Source organism: Leptodactylus fuscus, chromosome 5 (assembly GCF_031893055.1).
Source record: "Leptodactylus fuscus isolate aLepFus1 chromosome 5, aLepFus1.hap2, whole genome shotgun sequence".
In the NCBI taxonomy this organism is placed as follows: Eukaryota; Metazoa; Chordata; class Amphibia; order Anura; family Leptodactylidae; genus Leptodactylus; species Leptodactylus fuscus.
The window spans coordinates 167,918,853-167,936,301 of record NC_134269.1 but is presented as its reverse complement, the minus strand read 5'-3'; the positions used below and the strand labels follow the sequence as shown (position 1 = coordinate 167,936,301).

The 17,449-nt window shown below is 43.9% G+C and overlaps 1 protein-coding gene across 1 annotated transcript; it reads left to right on the top strand.

Annotated features, from left to right (window-relative positions):
- Positions 1-14: 14 nt before the first annotated feature.
- On the top strand, positions 15-5,736 carry RPL26L1 (ribosomal protein L26 like 1). Its single transcript, XM_075274714.1, has 4 exons — positions 15-90; positions 1,000-1,172; positions 2,486-2,626; positions 5,573-5,736. The coding sequence occupies exons 2-4, from the start codon at positions 1,005-1,007 to the stop codon at positions 5,699-5,701; spliced, it is 438 nt and encodes a 145-aa protein (XP_075130815.1). The 5' UTR covers positions 15-90; positions 1,000-1,004; the 3' UTR covers positions 5,702-5,736.
- Positions 5,737-17,449: the final 11,713 nt, after the last annotated feature.

Here is a 17,449-nt window from a genome sequence, read left to right as displayed (position 1 = left end):
ACTTCTCGCGAGATTTCTACAGTCGACTAACGCGAACGGAAGTTGGTGCTATTTCTCTTTTCCGGCGGCCATAGTGGACTGTGCAGCTGGGTAAGGAGCTCAGGAGAGCGATGTGAAGTGTAATCCAGCGCAATCCTCTCCCGCAGCGCTCTCTTCGTGCCCCGTCACAGGCTGAGTGTGTAGCGGAGGCTTCTCCGAGCTTCACATGGGAACTATTTGTGGTGTTTGGTGTATTTCGGGGGAGTTTGGGTGAATGGAGTAGTCCGCCGGTGCGTGACATTATACGACTCGTGCTGGGTAATAAAAGTGCAACCCCCATGTTAAGCTTAATGGTTTGTGCTGCCCGTGGTTATCACTATTGTCTGGGGTAAGGGTGTGTGTGGTAGGAGTGAGGAAGATGGCCGCTGTGGTATATAGGGCTGTATGGGCCGGGTGTAGCCGGGGGCTGCTGACTGTACGTGCATGTCTCTAGTGTTGTACTGCTATTCCCTAAGTATTGTAGTGTATACGGTAATGCATACTAGTATGGTGACCTACAGCTGTGGTGCTTGGGCCTTGTATATGAGATAGTGCTGGCTCTTATATTGTGACATACAGCTGTGGTGCTTGGGCCTTGTATATGAGATAGTGCTGGCTCTTATATTGTCACATACAGCTGTGGTGCTTGGGCCTTGTATATGAGATAGTGCTGGCTCTTATATTGTGACATACAGCTGTGGTGCTTGGGCCTTGTGTATGGTAGTATATATTGTACTAGTCTGGTGACCTACAGCTGTGGTGCTTGGGCCTTGTGTATAGTAGTATATATTGTACTAGTCTGGTGACCTACAGCTGTGGTGCTTGGGCCTTGTGTATAGGATAGTGCAGGCTCTTACATTGGACTAGTATGGTCACACACAGCTGTGGTGCTTGGGCCTTGTGTCCCTCTGATCCTGCCACACAGTCTGGTGAGAGTCTTGTAATCCAGTCCTGAATGTCATATGTGTTTTGTCTCTACAGTCACCATGAAGTTCAGTCCGTTTGTTACCTCAGACCGCAGCAAGAACCGTAAAAGGCACTTCAATGCCCCCTCTCATGTGCGCAGGAAGATCATGTCCTCTCCCCTGTCTAAGGAGCTGAGGCAGAAGTACAATGTCCGCTCTATGCCCATCCGCAAGGATGATGAAGTCCAGGTAAGTGGCTCTGAGCAGTGTCTGATGGATTATGTTCTCTACCTCTGTCTAAGGCTGGGTTTACATGATTAGCCCCAAAAACTGCATGGAAACACACCCTAAGGTTGCCTATTCACGGTGCAACCTTGGTGCCCTAATTGCATGCGACTCCTGCTAACTGCTGAGCTGATACTTGCTGTTTTAAGTCCAGGGGCAGCCTGGTAGTTAGCAGTAAACCCATGTGATAGCTGTAGCCAGGTTAAATCTATCATGTATGGCCACCATAATGATACTTTTACACCAGCACTCATTCCAGGTAAAGTAACTTGCTCATCAAGTAAGTTATGTAGCTCTTACATCGGGATTACTTGTCTTATTTCATGTGCCTTGCTCTGTGTTACCCATGACCTATGGCAGAGCCTCTATTGCAATTGATCCCTTTGACTTGTATGATTTGGCTAGCTTCTCAATATTAATAAGGGGAACTAAACTCTGCAGACAGTGCTATTCATCCTGATGGGAATTAAAGGGGTTTCTGTTTTCACTATACTGATGGCCTATCCTTGGGCTAGGCCATTAATATCAAATCAGTGGGTTCCTCTTTCAGCAAACCCACTTAATGGAATGGGCACACCGCATGCAGTTAGTTTGAACCATGTAAACCATGAAGATGCTGCTGTTTTTCCTTCAGACAGCTGATTTGGTAAGCCACCATTTTGGTGAAACAGGAAAACCCCTATAAACTGATGGCAGTGTAAGCGGAACATCGTACTTGTCCGCCTCAGCTAGAGAGTTAAATAGAATGAACCATTATATAAGGAAACATACAATCGGCCCAAAAGATATTTGTTAATATATTTGGCTCACAGATGATTTCCTTGACTGGTTGCCGCAGTTTATAGGTATGAGAAGTATTAGGTATTCAACCTCTTGAAGTCAAGTTAGACAGAATGGTCAACCATGTTATACTTGTCATGCTGCACTCCTATATACTGTATATTGTAACTAGCGATGTGAGTATTGTCTTGTTTATATGACTTAGCCTTGAACCTTTTTATAGGCTAAAATGTTAAAAAAAAAAATATATATAATAATTTCAAGGAATGTTACAAGAAGATAACCTTGGACATTTTCTCCTCCCTGTGAGACGTTCCCTTCGATACCTGTGTATGAAGGACTTGTTATGGGGAGGTAGATTGATTCATCTGATTTGGAGCGGTGTCCTTCCTGTGATTTGACACCTCATGAACAGATGGAACATGTAGATCTGTTTCTGCTGTCTTTTTTGCTTTTCTGTTATGTGAACTATTTAATAACTTTTTACTCTCTTGTAGGTGGTTCGTGGACACTACAAAGGCCAGCAAATTGGTAAAGTTGTCCAGGTCTACAGAAAGAAATACGTGATCTACATTGAACGTGTGCAGCGTGAGAAGGCCAACGGCACCACTGTCCATGTTGGTATTCACCCCAGCAAGGTATGTATAGGTTGAATTTACAGTTACTGCTGTAACTATGAAGCCGTGATGATTTAATACAGAGAATATTTTGCGTTTTTTTTTTTTTTATTGAGTACTCTGGTTCTAGACTCTTAACCCTATCCACAGGATACAGGGATAACTGCCTAAGGCTAGGTTCACATCTGTGTTGGGGTCTCTGCTGCAGAAACCTCTGAAAAACGGCATATAGAAAAGTCCTTCACGGAGGACTTTAAGTCAGTTTCAGCATAAAACCATCAAACACGGCGGGCCCCATTATAGTCTATGGAGTTTGCGGATAACCTCTTTTTAAGAGCGTTAGGTTTCTGTCTTTCGGGTCCCCAGTGGACATACTGAGGAATGGTTATCTATTGTGCTTGGTGTAGAACCTGAGGGTTGCACACCTTTTGCTTTAGTGTTTGACACAGTAGGCCGTATATAGATTCAACTCTCTTTTCAGGCAGAATTTCATAGAAAAAGGGTCCATTCAGATAATATAACAAATTTAAAGGTTCTGTCCATCCCCAAATAGAGTTCCCATACTAATGATGTATCCACAGGGATAGCTCATCAGTATGTGGTCGGTCGGAGTCCAACAATCAGACCTTACATAGATCATCTGTTCTAGCAGCCTCCAGCAACACCACTCCTGTACGAATGAGAGCGCTGCTTCAGTTCGTTGGGACCACTACTATGCAGTGGACGGAGCTACGCCAGTGCTGCACGTCATCTGTTTTAATAGTAGCTTCGGATACCTGGAGGCTGCTAGAACAGATGATTTGGATGTTGGATCCCAACAGATCATACTGATGATGTATCCTGTGGATAGGTAATCGGCATGAAAATTCCTAGATCCCAACAACTGGTAAGTGATTTGTTGGCTGCGTTCTTCCTTCCTGCATGCCACATGTACTCTGGTTACAAAATAGTCTCGAGTATGTTGGTATTATGGCAGTTGCAGGTTGGAGTGGGCATATTGAATAGCCAAGAGACTTGCCCGCTACAGTATACCCTTGCAATGTCTAGACATGGAATGAGCTGACGTGTTTGCTATCGGGTTGTCCTAGCGATGTGGAGTGTTCAGGCAGATACTGGCCATATATTGTTTGATGCTAATGATCCTTTCGGTGACAAACGAATGGTACTATAATGAGTTAATTTTGTATTTGCAAGGAACTGTGAATACTTTAGATACTGAACATTATAATAGAATTATCAACTTCTCACTATTAGGTTTCAACTGTGTACAGGCCCCATAAGATACATACGGTGGGCTCGCATGTGAGGGTGCACTGAGGAAGTTGGGAGGTTATATAATCCTGCTGTATGTTGTCGTTATAGTATTTAGTTTTTCTGTTCTGATAAACTAAATTGGTGCTGCCCTGGAAACTAATTCTCTGGGGTTACATGAAAATAACCTTCATGGTAATTATTCACAATTCTGGGTATCTCCAGATAAAGGCCATGCTAGCTGCTTATACATAATCTGTTCTTTATACCTAATGGTTTGCTAAAGGGAACTTGTTAGGTCTTCTTGGGCTCTTGTGGACCAATGGTTTACTGTCCCAAATAGCCCTAACTGTGTCAGTAGCTTTGGTCTTTTGCACATAAAACAATTTTAATGTGGGTTCATATATAAGAAGTGGATTCAAATTTCTTCTATATGTGTCTGACATTCGCTTGTAGTGGAATCTTTCTGCAGCAAAATAGCTTTTGCTGTAAATTTGCTACCGACTTCACTTTTGCATTTTGGCTTTAGGACATACTACACTTTTAAATAAAAAAACAAAAACATAGCCCACCAAGTATATTGCTGGTTTATTTTTGCTTCCACACATGCATGGGACTTTGAAAGAGCCTGCATTAGTGTGATGGGAGAAAATATTACTGTTTGCACCAGTAAACACATCTGCACCCCAGTCTCCGCTTTCAGGGTTCCACCTTCTGCTGACAGGTGACGGAAACCCGACAGACCGCATCTGCCCATGAGAGTTTTGTGGTCTCCGTGGCGAAAGCGTTTTTTTTTTAATATAACCAGACACCAAGTCCTGTATGTCTGACTTTGCATCTGGTTTAAAAAAACAAAACCTGTTTTGTTGCGGAGACCACAAAATGCTCACGGGCGGACACTTTGCAAACCCATTCGAATGAATGGTTTGAAAACTGACTGCCAGTTTCCGTCTCCTGTCCAGTTTCTCGGTCAGAAAACGGAAATCTGAAAGGGGTGATCAGGGCGCAGATGTTAACCTCCCCTAAGAATGCATTTGTGAGCAGATGAGGGAGGGTTCAGTGTGGCAGCATGTACTGGTGGTCTCGCTGCTCATTCACTTATTTGTCCATTAGCTACAGGTTACCTGGAGCAAGTGTCTCTTACTTCAGGCATTCTTTGCTGCAATGAAATTTATTTATTTTGGGGGGCATGCTGCTATTGCCTATGGACTTTTTGCAGCATTTTTTTCTGAATATAGGCCTAGATGTGGACTGATGAGGAAAAAGTGTTTTCAAATTTTGCTGCAGTTCTTTGAGCCAAACACAGAAGAGTATTTGGCAGAGGGGATTAGAATCTGCTTTTTGTTGTATTTACTCCTTGTTTTGACTAAAAAAAAAAAAAAATGCCGCTAAATCTGCCACAACAACAAAACAAAGTATTCTCTGCCACATGGGGACACAGCTCAAATATACGAGGTTTGAAGTCTGCTGGAAATGTAAAAGTCCAGCTAAACAAGGACAGCATTTGCCCAGAGATCACATTTCAGGGTGACTTTTCAGCCAACATACGGTTTGGAGTAAGGCGGATGCAAACTGCTTGGCTGATGTTCTCCTGCTTTGCTCATTTGGCTACACATATACAACCAATGACATTTTGGGGGGAATTTTCCTAAACTGTTATCTTTATTCACTTGTTTGTAACAATTCCATAACTTTTTTTTTTTTTCGCCCCTTCAGGTGGTGATCACCAGACTAAAGCTTGACAAAGATCGCAAGAAGATCTTGGAACGCAAGGCCAAGTCTCGCCAAGTTGGCAAAGAGAAGGGCAAATACAAGGAAGAAACTATCGAGAAGATGCAGGAGTAACTTTATCAATAAAACAAACTGTTCAGTTTCTACAAGTGTGGCTTTCTTATTCATACCTGTGTTTTTTCTAATGGTGACTCAGAACTTCAGGCCTTAGCTATAGTCAGTACAGTATCTTACGTTTTGTTCCACAAATTTAATTGCTGAACATACGGTTTCACATTAAGGCTTGAGGGGTATATAGTAAGGGCGGGTTCACACCTGCGCCCCGGTCTCTGCTTTCAGTTTCCGTCTTCTGCCCAAGGAACTGGACAGGAGACAGAAACTGGTAATCATTTTTCAATCCCATTCATTTGAATGGATTTGTAAAGTGTCCGCCCATGAGCGTTTTATGGTCTCCCTGGCGAAACCAGTTTTATTTAACCGGACACAAAGTCGGACATGCAGGCCTTTGTGTCCGGCTTTAAAAAAAAAAAAAAAAAACTGTTTTGCTGCGGAGACCACAAAACGCTCATGGGTGGACACGGTCTGTCAGGTTTGTCTCCTGTCGGCAGAAGATGAAACCTGAAAGCGGAGACCGGGACGCAGATGTGAACCCGCCCTAAATGGTATAGTCAGTCTAATACTAAACTGACCAGCGTTTCAGGCTGCTGTTGATCTGACAGTCTTTTTCGGTTTTCAAAATGGGGTCACTTTCTAGAGGTTTCCACTGTTTTGACACCTCAAGGCCTTTGTAAGTGCGACATGGTTCCTGAAACTGATCACAGCCAGATCTGCCCTCTAAAAAAAGCTCCTTGGCGCGCCTTCCCTTCTGCGTCTCGCTGTGCGTCCATATATTAGTTTACACCCACAAGTGGGGTACTATGGTAGTCGGGAGAACTTGCATAACAAATTGTGGGATGCGTTTTCTCCTTTAACCCCTTGTGACTGTGCAAATTCTAGGGCTAAACGAAAATATTAGTAAAATCAAATGTGTAAATTTCACCTCCATTTTGTCTTAATTCCTGTTAAGCACTTAGGGTTGAAATACTTTTGTTGTTTTGGCTTATTTAAGGGGTGCATGGGAAGAATATGCAAATCTGTCTTCCATGATGTAATTAGGAAGTCAGCTGCTGCCTCAGTGTTGCAAACCAATAGAGGGCGCTCACTGGAACACTGAGGCAGCAGCTGACTTCCTAATTATATCATGGAAGACAGGTTTGCATATTCTTCCCATGGTCCCTTGCGAAGTGGAGTGCTAAAGGCTTAAGTCTCCACACACCTATATGGTGGTCTCTCCCAAAGGAGTGACAATATCCCCTTAAGGGGTGCAGTTTTGAAAATGGGGTGATTTATGAGGGGTTTTAGTACATAGTAGATGAGGTTACAAGGGTCTTTCAAAACCCCTTCGTAACTGGATTAGTCCCTTAAAAAATGGGTTTTAGAAATTTCTTGAAAATTTTGAATGTTGTTTCACTTGTAAATCTTATAATGTCCGTAAAAAATAAAAGGGTGACTAAAGATTGGCGACATAAAGTAGAGATCTGGGACATGAGATTTATGATGTAATTTTGGCGGTCTATCTGTATGCAATGCACATCATTTCAAACTTTATAAAATGCATATTTCCATTACATCCACTATGACGGCTACACAAGGAGGTTGACCTCTGACCCGCTGTAGGGACAGGAACTGAGACACCTGTTAAATACACCACTCCCACCACCATTCACCAATGTTTTCTGTCCCTACACAGGGTCGGAATCAGAGGCTCTCCTCCGTCTGGGGGATAGGTAAGGTATTACCAAAATCCGGCCCTCAGTCGTAGTCAAAGGCGCCTGCCTCCCTGGGCCATTAAGGACACGGGAGTATCGCTCCGGCCTGCCCCCGAGTGGGAAAACTGCCCCATTCCAGCGGTCCGTTATGGCTAATGCAAGGGGTAGAGTGGATGCCGACTCCGGCCAGCACACGGGAGGAACGGCCTACCTAGGCGTACTGGCGTTACAGGAGGTGAGATAGCCGTACACAAGGGATGAATGCTGGGCGGTGAGTGAACTAGGTGGTATTCCTGCAAGGTATGTGATGTATCACTGTATGTTCCAGCATGTTGCTCTCTGAGGCTGATCACAGATCCCCTGGCTGTTCCAGCTCCCTTGGTGTTGTGAGTACTTGGAACAGCTGCTCTGTACCTGAATTTTTTTATTTTTTTTTTTTTCCCTTCTCCTTTTAGTTGGGCAGAGTGTAATTTGGGCTTCCATTCTCCAATTGTAAGTAGAGACGGAAGGTTCCCATAGGAGCAAGGGTGTATTAAAAACTCCCAGGGAATGACCACTTTGTAGGAAGGAGTTGGCATTCCTGTTCTAGAAGCCCTATGCTCAGGAAGTACGGCAAAGGCCCTTAAGTGGGTAAGCCGACTTGGGAGGACTTAGGTCTTTCAGTATAAAGAAGTCCAGTCCTCGCCTTGTGCCCTGTCTAGATGACAGAAGCAAAAGTAGGTTTATTTGTCTTAAAGCCTTAGAATGGGTAGGACCTTGTGGCTTATAGGAGGCTTTTCCTGAGCTAAAGACTAAGCTTAGCCAGGGAAAACATAGAGGGTAAAGTTCTATTGAGAGGCAAATTCCCATTATGCCTAGTGTGTAACAGTTGCTAGTAGATGGAGTAAAGCTTTGTAGCAGTTTGTTGATTATCCCGCAGATCCTGCTGGGGGAAATGCCCAAGGTGAAAGGCTTATCTCAGGTGAAGCCTCGCTAGCTGGGATTCTGACAAAACGGTTTGCACATGTGCAACATTGTCTGGCGGGGCCTCAGTTAAAGTTTGGCCTGGTCTGATCACCACCTGCCACATCCTAAAGGGTGCGGTGGGTAAGGTCAGGGCTGAGACCTGATCAAAACCGGCTGATCTGCTATGTTAAAGACAGAGTGGTACATACCGATAGGTATACATGCATAACACCATGGGTGAATGATATATAATGGATGCGTTATGGCAGTGCTGGACGATATATACTAAGTGATATATAGCAGGCATAACACCATTGTTAAGGGTAGATACTGATGATACCATTGCCTTACGATATATATGGATAATGCCAATGCTCATTGATGTATGGGTGTATGTGTATATGTAGGTATAGTGTACACTGATATGTATGTGTGTATATACAGATATGGCAGGCATAACGCTTTGTGGTGTGGGTTAACCCCATTGTGGAGTCATATGTACTGATAGCATGCATAACACCATTGCTGGTTGATATATGTGGTTCCTTTTGGAACAATATGTGCTGAAGGTGGTATGCCAGGGTGTGCCATTATGGAATGAGATCTTACAGAGACCTTGGCTGTGCTTATTATATGCTCTTTGACATATGAACACTGTGTGAACAAAGGCAAAAAATTAACTGGATGAATACAAGCCATTTACTGACTTGTATGGCTGCATGGCCGAAAAGCTTTTACTAACCTGTATAGCTTCAAGGCTAAAAGGTATTTACTAACCTGTATAGCTTCATGGCTAAAAGGTATTTACTAACCTGTATGGATGCATGGCTGAAAGGTATTTACTAACCTGGATAGCTGCAGGGCTAAAAGGAATTTACTAACCTGTATGGATGCATGGCTGAAAGGTATTTACTAACCTGTATAACTTCATGGCTAAAAGGTATATCTTCAGGGCTGAAGGCGGTTACTGACATATATAAACCCTTTGCTGAAGGGTATATATGGACAGAGTACTGATCTCCATGGGGGAGATAGGTATAGCATGTCTATCACCATTACGGAACAGCATATACGGATGAACTTATGAGGCTTACATAACTCCATCATTGAATGGTGTGTGTATGTATGTGTATATGTATATATATATATATATATATATATATATATATATATATATATATATATATATATTATGTGTGTGTGTGCATGGCATATATAACACCATTGTGGAATGGTATATAATGCGGGCTACAGATAGGTGTGTGTGTGTATATATAGCATGTATGACACCATTGTTGAATGGTATATAACGGATGCAATACATTAGTATTGAAGGCTATATATACGAAAAGATATAGCATGCTCAATACCATTTTGAACGGTATATAATGATATAGCAGGGGTAGGGAACCTTTGGCTCTCCAGCTGCTGTGAAACTACAACTCCCAGCATGCTCCATTCACTTCCATGGGAGTTCCCAGAACAGCAGAGCCAATATGCATGCTGGGAATTGTAGTTTTGCAATAGCTGGAGAGCCCTACGTTCCCTACCCCTGTGATATAGCATCAGGCTTCCAAAACTACCATTGCAGGGGGATTAATGTGACAATCCTGCAGGCTTTCCTGTTAAGGAATCTACCAGAGCCAGGGAACATCAAAGCTCATTCAACTGGAGCAACTTCCTCCTCTTGGGCTGAGATACGGAGAGTTTCCCTAGAGCAGATATGCAGGGTTCCCACTTGAGCTAGTTCGCTGACCTTTGCTAAACACTACAGGTTAGGTTCGGTAAGTGATTTAGCCTTTGGACGTGAGGTCCTTTCGGCAGGTAATCCCGCCCTAGGAGTTGTAATCTGGTATATCTCCTTGTGTAGCCGTCATGGTGGATGAAATGGAAAACCGGAGTTAGACTTACCGGTAACTCTATTTCCATGAAATCCACCATAACTGCGTCTAATTACCCTCCCTAGTTAATATTTTTATGTAAGACAGCATACTGTAGTTTATATTTCGCACCTTTCCTTTGTAATTTGGTAAACACTGGTGAGTGGTGGGAGTGGTGTATTTAACAAAGTCTCTCAGTTCCTGTCCCTACAGCGGGTCAGAGGTCAAACTCCTTGTGTAGCCGTCATGGTGGATTTCATGGAAATAGAGTTACCGGTAAGTCTAACTCCGTTTTTTTTTTTTTTCAAAAGTTCCACCAAATTTCCTATTTTTTCATAATTAAACACAAAATATATCAACCAAAATTTACCACTAACATGAAGTACAATGTGTTACGAAAAAACAATCTCAAAATCACTTTGGTAAGTTAAAGTGTTCCAAAGTTATTGCCACATAAAGTCAGTTTTGAAAAATCGAGCTTGGTCAGGAAGTCAAAAAGTGCCATCGGCAGGAAGGGGTTAAAGGGGTATTTCCATCTCTTCCTTTGGCTGAGATGTGGATGTGTGTACTGTACAATAGTGTTTTCTGTAACTTTCAAAGAAATGGAAGTTACAGAAACGCCATAGCTGGCTTTGTGGTTTTTGTCCCATTCACTCCAACGGATGTTACAAAAACAGCATGATGCCGGGTTCGCGCCTGCGTTCGGGTTTCCTTTCTGAACATAAACAGGTGCTGCTCGTTATAGTCACAGCCCAGTAATCAGACACCTGCCTGGTAATCAGCTGTGCACCTGTGTACATCACATGACCATGGACCGTAAATCACATGACCATGGTCAGAGTTTTATCCTCTAGAAGTAACAGAATGAATGACAGCAAGCCGAAATCTAGAAAACCACGAAAACATCTAGCAAAATCAGACTCCCACTTCAAAAAGGGAGGAGACTCCGCAAATTGGTGGTCGTTGGCTATAAGGAGGTAGAGAGGTTTCACGCCTCTGGATTTTGATGCTAAAGGGCTTTGTAAGAAATATCCAAAAACTGCTGGGGTAGAGGAAGTAGTAGAGGGTCTAGCTAACAGAAAGTCCCTAAGTTGAATGTATCTGAACATCTCCTGGGAAGGGAGTGAGAATTTTGACTGGAGTTGTTGGAAAGATATAACAGATGTACCGTATTCCACTTGCAATCCATGTTGCTAAGGAAATATTGTGGATATGGTACATCAGAGCCTAAATGGGAATACTCATATTTATTCTGGGAAGTAAGGAGAGGTGTGTGATACATCTCACTCGCCAGGGCCTTAAATGAGACACAAATAGATCGAGGAACCAACGGAGAGGACAAAGTAGGTTCAGGAAGATATAGCAGGAGTGTTCTCATGTGAGAAATGTGGGCTACTTGAGCTTCCGTTGTTGTTTCTTTTTACTAGACCCTATCAGAACGGATATCCAAGGCCCCTAAGTAGACTGTATGTTGCCTGTAAACACAAACAGTATATATCGTTATTTTACTTCTGAAGACACCATAGGTAAATCCAGATAAATGGGGTCTCAATTCAGTTATTGTCCAGGGCACACAAGATCGGAGGTCTTATTTTAGCCTGAGGTTTAACAAAATCTCTAAACCAGAGGTGGATTATACAAAATGACTCCCAGAATCGTTGATTATGATGTTAATCTGTTTTCCCTTAGTCCTAACAGCAGCACAATACGGGGGTATTTCTGCCACTGTGTGCTGGTAGGGCAGGCAGAATTTTTAATTAGCATAATAAATTGCAGGGCAACACCCCTATAAGAAGACAAAAGAGACCTCCTCCCCTTGTGTCAATTATAAAGAAAACAATATTACTTCAGGGGGAAAAGCTTGTGCTGCTGTTAGGACTAAGGGAAAACAGATTAACATCAAAATCAACGATTACCTTACATCCTACCAGCAGCACAATATGGGGGTGTAGAAAATAATTCCCCTAGGGAGGGATTCCTCTCTCTGAAGAACTTAAGACATACCATACAAAGGAAGTTGCCTCTGAACTACAGACATCTAACTGATAGTGTTTAACAAAGGTTACCTGGAATGACCAGAAAGGAGCTGCACAAATCTGATCAAAAGGCAAGACGGACTCTCAGCCAAGGAGACTGGTTGCAGAAAATAGCAAACAAAAAGGAAGCGTACTGAGGCCTCCCCCTATACGAGACAACCATTGTCTTGGAGGAAAGTTTAAATAGGTAGGGAGGAGAGACCATACTTCCCCATAAAAACCTATATACTCTTATAGAGACCCAAACAATGGGGTCTTTAATACTGCTACAGCGGTAAAGAGAATGGCCTTAAAACTCGTCCGGTAGCGTAATCCAGTGGTACAGGAAGAAGGCTGCAAAAGTGTAACACAAAAAAGGGTCGACAGGGAAACAGGACCCGCAAAAAAGGTTTCGGAGCCTAAAGTGACAATATCACTTCCCTTGGCTCCAAAGCATGATCTCTGCTGAAGCTCCCAGCAAGGCCAGAAGCTGCACAGCGGCTGTGATCCGACAAGGGCAGGCACACCCGGCCACTGACACAGAGCACAACAGAGAGAAAGAAGGAAGCCTCAGGGGAAAAAAAAAACTCCAGAGGAAAAGAGATGAACAGCGGAAGAGGAGAAACCTACTAAAAAGTAGTTAACCCTCAAAATCCTTTTAGGAAAAAATATGAGGACAAAAATATCCCAGGACAGAAAGGAGGTCTTTTTTGCCCTCTTATAGGGGTGTTGTCATGCAATTAATTATGCCAATTAAAAATTTTGCCTGTCCAATCACCACATGGGGCAGAAATACTCCCGTATTGTGCTGCTGGTAAGAGATAAGGGAAAGCAGGCTTACTGCCAAGTGGGAACTGGTTGTTAAAGGTTTACAAGCAAATCTGAGAGTGGACAGAAGCATCTCAGCCATTCAGCCACACAATCATGAGGAGGGAGGACTTACATGATGTAAACAGCAGGTGGCAGCAAAGCTTGAGATTTGCCTGAGCTTCCAATGTCCTTTCTCCTATATAGCCAAAGAGTAGGGCACTTATCCTGTTACCTCCAGATTCTAATACAATAATCATAGGACTGTAACAGATGACAGACAGCAAAATGTAGATGTGGTTTTATTTTACTGCAATACATTTAGGGTCTTCAAGGCATCATTGACAAGTATCTCTTTAGGGCTTAGGCTTCAAATCACAGCTAAACAAAGGCTGCACGAAAAAAATGCAGAAATAATGCAGCATGTATGTAAGGGACATATGTGGCGATGGGAGTGACATGGGTGCAGTCACTGGCCCTGCTAGAGTTATGATCACTGGCGCAAATGATCCATGAAATTTACGCCAGCTATAAAATTTAAATGGAATATTGCTTGGATAGGCAAGCAATATCAGGTTAAATTCTCGTCGCCTCTACCACTGTATAAAGGGGCCGCATCATGTGGTTCTCTTTATTGTTTACATCAGTCCGTCCACCTGTACTTTGTGGACTTATTAATGACGTGCAATTCAGAGAAGAGTATAAGTGCCATGGGTACCAGCCAAGCAGTGCTTCATTGAGAGTTACCGGAATATAGGAAAACATTTTGCAGCTCTCCAAAAGGATTCTGCCTAAAAGCGTGTACTCGCTCATGTTCAGAATGCAGCATTGCAATCTCTCTGAGACTGTACCACACTAAACTACAAAGGGGTGAAGTGGGCACAACATCCACACAGATAACTGCCACCACTCGCCCCTTATGATAGACTAGACATTGATATACCCCGACCATTCACACCTGTGCACTTTGGCACAAAAAAGGGTAACCAACGGGGCCCATTCACACGGAGTAACGTGCCATGTGACCTGGCAAGTATACGCCGTGTGAGATTTTGCGGGCCGTGTGCGCTCCCATTGATTTCAATGGGAGCATGGATCGTAAACGCTGCGTTATTTTGCGGCCGTGATTTTGCAAAATAATGGGAGCATATACGGCCCGCAAAATCTCACATGGCGTATACGTGCCAGGTCACGCAGGTTACTCTGTGTGAATGCACACATATGTTGCATTTTCTCTCTTCAGGATTTTGGGGACACTTAGAGTCAAGGAAAATCTTATTAAAGGGGTTGGCCAGGCAAAAATGGACAACCCTTTTAACTTTTAAATCAGCCAGGAAGCATTGAAAAAAAAAAAAAAAAAAAATCATACTCACCTGTCCCTGATATATAGATGTCCTCCTGGCGCGTCATAGTTCTTCTGCTGGAACTCTTCCGGAGTTCCAATGAAGCCACTGATTGGCCTCAATGGTCATGTGACCGTTGAGGCAAATCAGTGAAGGGCCTGCAATGTCACTACCTGTGACATTACAGGTCTTCTTGCTGAGGCTGCTGATTGGCCTCAGGGGGTCACCATTGAGGCCAATCAGCGGCTTCATCAGAACTCCGGAAGAGACCTGAAAGAAGCCACCAGAAGAACCAGGAGGTGCTGGAGGACACCGGAGCATCGGGACAGCCCCCAGCTGATTTAAAGGTTAAAAGGGTTGTCCATTTTTGCCTGGACAACCCCTTTAAATTTTAATATTTAATATACCGAGAAAAAAAACAAAAATACATGAAAGCAGGCAAAAACAGTACACAATAAAAAGGGAATTAAATAAAGAACAAATGACCTACAAGGCTCAGAGGAAGAACTATAGACTGGGCCACATATACAAGTATCTGACATATGTAGCATTCCTAACCCAGCCATGAAAAGTCTGTGCCATGACTTGCTCAAGTAGTTAATCGGTGGAGGTGTCAAGAATAAGACTCTTAGCAGTCAGATATTGGTAGCTTATCCTAAAAACAGTGTTCTGTTGTAGAAAAGCTACATTTGTTGCAGAGTTTGCAGAGTGAGCCAAAACCAAGACTTCAAAAGGTTTGGGAAATCTAATGGAAAGAATCTGCAACAAAAAAAGGTACTATTCCGTTATCGGGCCAGCAGCAGCGCATTTCAGCACCAGCTTTCGGGACAGCAGTTCAGTTCAGCAGCGGGAATTACAATGACATCCGAGGACTGCTGGCCCGATGCTTGTGCCCAGTAGCCAGTACATCAATGACCCCCCCTCCATCTCCTCCTCCTTCCAGTGCTGCCCCCCAGCTCTCCTTACATCTACCCCGTACCCTCTCCCCGCCACATGACTAAGCCGATGCTGGCCCGATGATAGAGGCCGTGCTTGTGTGTAGTAGGCAGTACATCGATCGATGCCCTCATCCTCCTCTTCCTTCCAGTGCTGCCCCCCAGCTCTTCTTACATCTGCCCCGTACCCTCTCCCTGTAATAGGCCTCACCGTAAATCTTGAGCAATGAATGCTACTAGATAGCCGCCGGACGCTGCAGAAAGTTTGTCCCTCCGGCTCGCTGTAGCTCACCGTTCCTATAGTCGGCGTGTTTCTTGTCAGGGCCTGGATTGAGCCCCGGTGTCTTTCCTTTCGGTCTCGGTACTAGCGCTGAGGTGAGGCCTAGTCGTGTGGCGGGGAGAGGGTACGGGGAAGATGTAAGGAGAGCTGGGGGGCAGCACTGGCAGGAGGAGAAGGATGGGGGAGGGGGGTCATCGATGTACTGGTTACTGGGCACAAGCATCGGGCCAGCAGTCCTCGGATGTCATTGTAATTCCCGCTGCTGAACTGCTGTCCCGAAAGCTGCTGCTGAACTGCGCTGCTGCTGGCCCGATAACGGAATAGTACCCAAAAAAATGAATCTTTTCCTCAATGTGGGGACTTTGAGTTTTTAATTAAATGTGAGGTCTACAAATGTGTATATACATCATGTCTGCTGCATTTGTCCATCAGCAGGGGGCGCTGTTACTCTAGGAAAAGGATAAACAATATTTGATTCAACACCATTTGTCACCTAGCAGTGCTCTATATTTGCGGAAATTAATAAATGGCATTCTTAGTGGCCTTATGTGAGTAACAAAAAGACACCAGAATTAGGGCACAATTTGTGGCAAAAAAAAACTGGTGCACACGCCTTATAACACATTTATTAGTATAGATTCACTTACCTGATCTGGTGGAATCTTGATGATTGGCCCTGGGGTAACAGCCTGCTTACAGTCACATGACTTGTAGTTTAGGCCAGACCAGAACTCCCAGGTCTTTCATACATAATAGATATGTGGAATTATATACTGCTAGAAAGCCGAAAGTACACTGAATTCAGCACCCTGTTGGGTTTCCCGTTAAGCGCCCCGGGCTGGAGATATTGGTGCTGTTAATTTCAGCACCAGTATCTCCCCACTGTCAGGAGGGTGGGTCTTAAAGCTTGGCGTCATCACTGGGCTGTAAGAATCCCCCCCCCCCCCCAAATGTACAAGCCTATGAAAGAATACAGCCGGGAGGGCATTCCTCGTAGTCCAGCGATGGTGCTAGGCTGTAAGGCAATGGGGAGTTATTCGTGCTGAAATGAATGGGATCGATATCTCCAGCACAGGGCGCATAGCGGGAAACTCGGCACTGCGCTAAATGCAGTGCACCGTCAGCTTTCTAGTGGTAAATAGTACCACATGTTTATGAGGACTTGAAGCGTCTTCTTTAAAACATCGTCCATAGAGATGCAATGTCCCAAAACAGTGGCTACCATGGGACATTATACTGTGTGAAAGGACCGCTATGGGTCATTATACTGTGTGAAAGGACCGCTATGAGACATTATACTGTGTGAAAGGACCGCTATGGGTCATTATACTGTGTGAAAGTTCCACTATGAGACATTATACTAAGTGAAAGGACCGCTATGGGACATTATACTGTGTGAAAGGACCGCTATGAGACATTATACTGTGTAAAAGGACCGCTATGGGACATTATACTGTGTGAAAGGACCGCTATGGGACATTATACTGTGTGAAAGGACCGCTATGGGACATTATACTGTGTGAAAGGACCGCTATGAGACATTATACTGTGTGACAGGACCGCTATGGGACATTATACTGTGTGAAAGGACCGCTATGGGACATTATACTGTGTGGAAGGACCGCTATGAGACATTATACTGTGTGAAAGGACCGCTATGAGACATTATACTGTGTGAAAGGACCGCTATGAGACATTATACTGTGTGCAAGGACCGCTATGAGACATTATACTGTGTGAAAGGACCGCTATGGGACATTATACTGTGTGAAAGGACCGCTATGGGACATTATACTGTGTGAAAGGACCGCTATGGGACATTATACTGTGTGCAAGGACCGCTATGAGA